Raw genomic sequence first — 7,898 nt, forward strand, 5'->3', positions numbered from 1 at the left:
TTTTCATGCATTTCTTGAAAGTTCTTGCAATTTCACTTTGCATTGAATTTGAACAGACTTTAAGTCTGTACCGTTCAGTAAAAGTACTTGGTGGTATTAGCTGAAAAATAAATCCAAGGGCTCAGAACTAGTGTTGACAGTGAAGACGTGTTACTTATGGGTGCATCTATAAATGGTGTCCCACCTTCTTGCGTAGTTTCTGGATGCGGTTGATGACTTCCCTGGCCACCCCCTCATCCATCATGGACTGGTCCGGGCTGACGTCCAGCAGCACCAACACCTAGAGTGGAACATACCAAGTGAACAAGTGGAAGAGGGGAGTCGGGCGCCGACATACAGTACGAAACTACTCACACACAGTACGTTTTCTAGCCAAACTCTTACTTATAGTATTCAGGTGAACCCTTTCACTACCACACTACATAAAGTTAACCCTTTCACTACCACACTACAGAAGGTTAACCTTTCACTACCACACTACAGAAGGTTAACCTTTCACTACCACACTACAGAAGGTTAACCTTTCACTACCACACTACAGAAGGTTAACCTTTCACTACCACACTACAGAAGGTTAACCTTTCACTACCACACTACAGAAGGTTAACCTTTCACTACCACACTACAGAAGGTTAACCTTTCACTACCACACTACAGAAGGTTAACCTTTCACTACCACACTACAGACAGTTAACCTTTCACTACCACACTACATAAAGTTAACCCTTTCACTACCACACTACAGAAGGTTAACCTTTCACTACCACACTACAGAAGGTTAACCTTTCACTACCACACTACAGAAGGTTAACCTTTCACTACCACACTACAGAAGGTTAACCTTTCACTACCACACTACAGAAGGTTAACCTTTCACTACCACACTACAGAAGGTTAACCTTTCACTACCACACTACAGAAGGTTAACCTTTCACTACCACACTACAGAAGGTTAACCTTTCACTACCACACTACAGACAGTTAACCTTTCACTACCACACTACACAAGGTTAACCGTCTGTAGTGTGGTAGTGAAAGGTTAACCGTCTGTAGTGTGGTAGTGAAAGGTCAACCTTCTGTAGTGTGGTAGTGAAAAGTTAACCTTCTGTAGTGTGGTAGTGAAAGGTTAACCTTCTGTAGTGTGGTAGTGAAAGGTTAACCTTCTGTAGTGTGGTAGTGAAAGGTCAACCTTCTGTAGTGTGGCTGTGAAAAGGGTTACTTTGTCGTGTGGCAGTGAAAGGGTTAACATTCTGTATCGTCACAGTGAAAGGGTTAACCATTTGGTAGCGAAAGGGTTAAATACATTTGTAACGTATACTATAACCGATGGGGCATACAGACCCTCATCTGCACCTTTGTTTACACGGTTTATTTTTTCTCACATAAACAATTTAAGTTTTTCTTCAATGACTCTGCCCATACCTGAACCACCCCCTCCCCCCTCCGACATGCTGCTATGGCGGCCGGATTTCCCCAAGGGGATCAATAAAAGGAATATCTCATCTCAAGTGCCAGGCTAAATGGCTAAGCACAGCCTAGTGAGGCCTGACCAGGATACATGCCGGTGTGAGTCACTCAGTCACCAACCTTGGCTCATATTGGCCATCCTGGTCCGGCCAGAAATGCTAATATATTGTGTTATCTTTGGTACACGCCCCTAGACTAATGCTAATATTGTGTATATATTAGGGCTGACCCCTATTAATCGATTAGTCGACTAATCGGTCGAAAGGAGCCGTAGTCGACTGGCCAACCTCTTAGTCGAATATAATAAAAATAATAAAAATAAAATGTATCATTCTTTCCAAAAGAAAAGAGGCCTAGAAGCGTGGCTAACGCTAATGGCACGCATACCAGAGGCTAACTGCCTAAGAAAACAGGCACAGAGGCACTGAAAGAGGATTCCACCCATCTAATGAACACACTAGACTAGACAAATATCAAGATGTATCCATCAGTGGACCAATTGCATGCTTTTGCAGAGGAGAAGAAGCCTTCAGTCGACTCCTTCAGACATTAAGAACCCCCCACAGCCCAAATGGAATGATAACAAAAAAGATTTATAAAAATATTATATATTTTTTAATTTCTTTTTTATAACGTCGACCAATAGTTGATTAACGGCACATTTTGGCCAATCCTAGTCGACCATCCAAATCCTTAGTCGGGGACAGCCCTAGTATATATTAGTCCGAATAGTTTCCCCCATCTCCTTCTCCGTAACAGGGGAAGTCAGCTCATCAGCCTCATCTGGGGATAGTTTAGAAAGTTTAAGGTTATCTAGGAAGTTATTGATTTTTTCTTTCTTGTTTTCCAATTTTTGTGCTTTGTAGAGGTCGGTATAGTAATCTGCAAATGCATTAGCAATTTCTTGTGTTTGCATTACTCCCAAGTGTGTGCTGGGGTGTTTAATCTTTGCAACTACCCCACTTGACTTTGGAAACTAAAGTACATCATTTAAAATTTAAATAAAAAGCTAAGAACACACAAAAAAAGCATAGGAATAGGAGCACTGGTGTGAAAATAAGATTTTGATCAAGTATTTTCTATTCACTTTACATGCTATCTCTGATACTGTAGGATGGGCTGATTGAGTAAAAAGAACGGCAGGTAGATTACACTGGAGAGCTTAGTAGATCTCCTTACAAACTCTCCTCGCACTGAGGCACGACTGAAGCCACACTTCAGGACAAAAGCAAGAGCCAAGGGCATTCAGAATGAAATGAGACTCATTTGTTACCGAAAGTCTCCATTAACTATTTAGGCTGATCGTTGGGGGGGTGACTTCAGTGGTGAGATATTGTCGCTTAATGTTTTGGGCACGGTTAATGCGTGCACCAAATTCTTAAGCCAAGAAGGTCAATGTACTTGATGCAGGTACACGTGCACTGAAACGGTTGGCTTCCTCCCGTGCACCGTGCCACTTCCACTAGGGAGGACGCACCGATCCCACCTTTTCAGTCCCGATACCGACACCTGGGCTTTGGGCCGATACCGAGTACCGATCCGATACCCATTGTTCAATTACTAAACTGTATGGCCTCACTGTGTGGAAGAGACTGGGATCATTATTTTGTGCGAGGCAACATCAGGCTCGACTTAAAACATTACTTTCCTGACTTAAGAGTTACAAGACGAAACATCAGGCGAGCGTCATTTGACAAGCCGTTCGGACGAGTGACCACGTGCGGTCGTGAGCTGACCGGTCAACACTGATGGTGAAAACGAATGACCGTTGTAGCCAAGGAGCGTCTGATCCCAGACGGGCGCTCAGAGTGGGGGAAAGTGACACAAGAAGACGAAGAAGCCCATTGTTCTGACTATAGCATCGAAATTACTGGCAGCGGACGGCCATTTTGGATAATCATGCGAAATTCTTACTGGTACACACATTACAAAAACCTTTGTAAAACATACATTTTCTGTGGGAATTTTATAAACTTTGGACCTGGACTACATGAGACCTCAGGCTATGGAACCATTATGTTTTCCAGCTCCTATCTCTCAGCTGGGACTTAAAAACAGGCATCTGGCAACCAGTAAAAAGAAATGCGAGTACACAAAACTTTTACTTCAGTGTGTTGAAACCTCCTTTACTCTATATCAACGTTTAAACTGGGTATATCAACGTTCAAACTGGGTATATCAACGTTTAAACTGGGTATATCAACGTTTAAACTGGGTATATCAACGTTTAAACTGGGGATATCAACGTTTAAACTGGGGATATCAACGTTTAAACTGGGTATATCAACGTTTAAACTGGGGATATCAACGTTTAAACTGGGTATATCAACGTTTAAACTGGGTATATCAACGTTTAAACTGGGGATATCAACGTTTAAACTGGAGATATCAACGTTTAAACTGGGGATATCAACGTTTAAACTGGGTATATCAACGTTTAAACTGGGTATATCAACGTTTAAACTGGGTATATCAACGTTTAAACTGGGGATATCAACGTTTAAACTGGGGATATCAACGTTTAAACTGGGTATATCAACGTTTAAACTGGGTATATCAACGTTTAAACTGGGGATATCAACGTTTAAACTGGGTATATCAACGTTTAAACTGGGTATATCAACGAACTGGGGATATCAACGTTTAAACTGGGGATATCAACGTTTAAACTGGGGATATCAACGTTTAAACTGGGGATATCAACGTTTAAACTGGGGATATCAACGTTTAAACTGGGTATATCAACGTTTAAACTGGGGATATCAACGTTTAAACTGGGTATATCAACGTTTAAACTGGGTATGTCAACGTTTAAACTGGGCATATCAACGTTTAAACTGGGGATATCAACGTTTAAACTGGGGATATCAACGTTTAAACTGGGCATATCAACGTTTAAACTGGGCATATCAACGTTTAAACTGGGTATATCAACGTTTAAACTGGGGATATCAGCGTTTAAACTGGGTATATCAACGTTTAAACTGGGTATATCAACGTTTAAACTGGGTATATCAACGTTTAAACTGGGGATATCAACGTTTAAACTGGGGATATCAAATCAACGTTTAAACTGGGGATATCAACGTTTAAACTGGGGATATCAACGTTTAAACTGGGTATATCAACGTTTAAACTGGGGATATCAACGTTTAAACTGGGGATATCAACGTTTAAACTGGGTATATCAACGTTTAAACTGGGGATATCAACGTTTAAACTGGTCATATCAACGTTTAAACTGGGGATATCAACGTTTAAACTGGGGTGTATCAATGTTTAATTGACTGAGTTCTAGAACAGAGCTATATGAATCTAATTTATTATTACATTTACATTTACATTTAGTCATTTAGCTGACGCTTTTATCCAAAGCGACTTATTATAATTATGGATGTGAATAATGGTTATTTGGAGGGCCGACTATCGGTTGTCATTATCCGGCTGAACACCATGGCTTTGTCTTGTGCAAAGTCAACACTGAGCAAGAAAAACCGCAGCGTCTCTCTCTCTCTCTTCATCACACCGCGGTAACAGCAGCGCCTGCCTTTACTGTACGTCCTCAGAGACTCGCACACATTATTCTCACCCGGCTCGACTCACATCATGCATTATTCACTCCTCATCACTATAGCCTCCTTTCTCTCTCCGCGACTTGGAAAGGTTGACGGGTGTCAGAAAGGGTACCGCTTCTGACGCCGCAGATATTATCGGTTATGAGATTCACGAGCTTTCGTCGGTGAACAAAAACGTCTACGACTCGGAGAGAATGAAAGAGTGTGTGCAAAAGAAACCCAGATGACAGCCACTTGTCAAGAACAGTAGAGGTTGAACAAGGAAACCACACTCGCTGAAGCAGACAGCTGGGCTACAGGGAGGAGGGGAGAGAGACACTGACTGCTACAGGGAGGAGGGGAGAGAGACACTGACTGCTACAGGGAGGAGGGGAGAGAGACACTGACTGCTACAGGGAGGAGGGGAGAGAGACACTGACTGCTACAGGGAGGAGAGAGAGCGATATACTGACTGCTACAGGGAGGAGAGAGAGATACTGACTGCTACAGGGAGGAGGGGAGAGAGACACTGACTGCTACAGGGAGGAAGGGAGAGAGAGACACAGACTGCTACAGGGAGGAGAGAGAGAGACACTGACTGCTACAGGGAGGAGAGAGAGAGAGAGACACTGACTGCTACAGGGAGGAGAGAGAGAGACACTGACTGCTACAGGGAGGAGAGAGAGAGAGAGAGAGACACTGACTGCTACAGGGAGGAGAGAGAGATACTGACTGCTACAGGGAGGAGAGAGAGACACTGACTGCTACAGGGAGGAGAGAGAGATACTGACTGCTACAGGGAGGAGAGAGAGACACTGACTGCTACAGGGAGGAGAGAGATACTGACTGCTACAGGGAGGAGAGAGAGATATACTGACTGTTACAGGGAGGAGAGAGAGACACTGACTGCTACAGGGAGGAGAGAGAGATACTGACTGCTACAGGGAGGAGGGGAGAGAGAGATACTGACTGCTACAGGGAGGAGGGGAGAGAGAGACACTGACTGCTACAGGGAGGAGAGAGAGAGAGAGACACTGACTGCTACAGGGAGGAGAGAGATATACTGACTGCTACAGGGAGGAGAGAGAGAGACACTGACTGATACAGGGAGGAGAGAGAGAGAGACACTGACTGCTACAGGGAGGAGAGAGAGAGAGAGACACTGACTGACTGCTTTGTAGGGCTGACCTTCGAAGCTTTTTTTGGCAATCGAAGCTTCGGGGCCGAGCTTCGATTTTAATTCGAAGCTTCGAAAAAAAGAAATATGTATCTTATGTTGTGGGACTTGTACAGCACTTTGGTAAACTTTGTTGTTTTTAAATGTGCTCTATAAATAAAGTGGATTGGATTAATTAATTAAGTAGCCCCTTTTGTGACTGTGACGCAGCCAACAAGGTTTCACTCGGCTGCGCTGCCTGGGTGCAGTGGGGCTGCTCTCACAGCCAACGACATGACATTACATAATTATGTTGCAACCTTCGTCTATCAAGCAAACAATTATATAAATATTATATGTAGTTGATAGACAAAGGCAGAATTCGACTTAATTAAGCACGTTTTATTAAGACATATTTTTATATGGGTCAGGACACTTTAAAAAAGCAGCACAATGAACACAAATCTGTCCGACATAGTCTTAAATAACAAACGGCATTGCTTCGCTTCTTCGTCGACATGTCTGCTGCACATGTCCTTGTTGTTTTCAACACAGATCATCTCCGCGTGCTTGTTGTAGAGAGGTGGAGTCGAGGCGCCGCTTACTTTCGTTTCATTGGAATGGAGGCGCAAAATTGGAGGCAAAACAAAATAAAAAAATTCGATTTTTTTTTATTTATATATATATATATATATATATATATATATATATATATATATATATATATATATAAAAAATATATATTTTTTTTACTTTGATTTTTTTTTTATGTTCAAAGCTTGTGCCATCGAACAAAGCTTCGAAGTATTTAAGACAGCCCTACTGCTTTGTGTATTAAATAGACATGATTTGTCAGTGGATCGCTACGTTCTATACGTCTATATTGGGACAGACAGATTTATGTGGAGTGCAAGCCGTTTAATTTGAATATTTTAAGATTAATATTATTCCAATTATATTACCCAGTATATATCTGGGTAAAAACCAGTGGTGGAAGAAGTACACAGTTCCATTACTTAAGTAAAAAGTAGAAATACTCAGGTAAACGATTACTCTGGTAAAAGTAAAAGTAAAAAAACAGTGTTAACAATCAAATGTAATTTGAATATGAAAATATGAGAAGAATAAACAGTGTACACGAGGTGCAGGTGAGTCTGTACCCTATCGGGCGACAGTCACTGGGTTTAGTGTCTCACTGCGGCTGAGCTTGCTGCTTCTACTGCATTGAACCCTTGAAATGTTTTCACTTAAAATGTTTTACACATTCACCCTATAAAAAAATAAACAATAATAATAATAATATCCAAATAAAAAACGGAATATCCGGGGAATACAAATTTTAGAGTGGTTAGCCGGCAAACCTGTGCGCACCCCTAATTATGATTTATTATTACGATGGTGTTAACGTTTAACAAAATTGCCCACATGAATAAAATATTACCCCCAGGTTTCTAAAGGTCAAGAAACAAGTCCCCAGATCCTTTAATTTCAACGACTCGCCTGATATCGACACGCAGTCATAATTCAGTCACGTCTTGCAAATTAAACATCTCATTTGGCAAGAGCAAGACAAATAAATCAATAATGCATTTTATTAGAGGGATGTGACCGTTAATGTGGTTAACGCTCGTGATTAATCTGGAAACCCTAATGCGTTTTTAATTCATCATATTACAGAGTTTGATCCCAACTTCATCCCATAGTTCCAGCTGTCGTCCTGA

At 41.7% G+C, this 7,898-nt stretch overlaps 1 protein-coding gene across 1 annotated transcript in view; it reads right to left on the reverse strand.

The window, feature by feature from the left end:
- iars1 (isoleucyl-tRNA synthetase 1) overlaps positions 1 to 7,898 on the reverse strand; it is a 202,370-nt gene that overhangs the window by 49,493 nt on the left and 144,979 nt on the right. The window contains exons 26-27 of the mRNA XM_084315958.1: positions 2,651 to 2,682; positions 185 to 280 (exon numbers count right to left, since the gene is read on the reverse strand). Coding sequence (XP_084172084.1) covers positions 185 to 280; positions 2,651 to 2,682 — 128 coding nt within the window. The remainder of the gene's footprint in view (positions 1 to 184; positions 281 to 2,650; positions 2,683 to 7,898) is intronic.

Source organism: Notolepis coatsorum (genome assembly GCF_963971535.1).
Source record: "Notolepis coatsorum genome assembly, chromosome: 6".
Lineage (NCBI taxonomy): Eukaryota > Metazoa > Chordata > Actinopteri > Aulopiformes > Paralepididae > Notolepis > Notolepis coatsorum.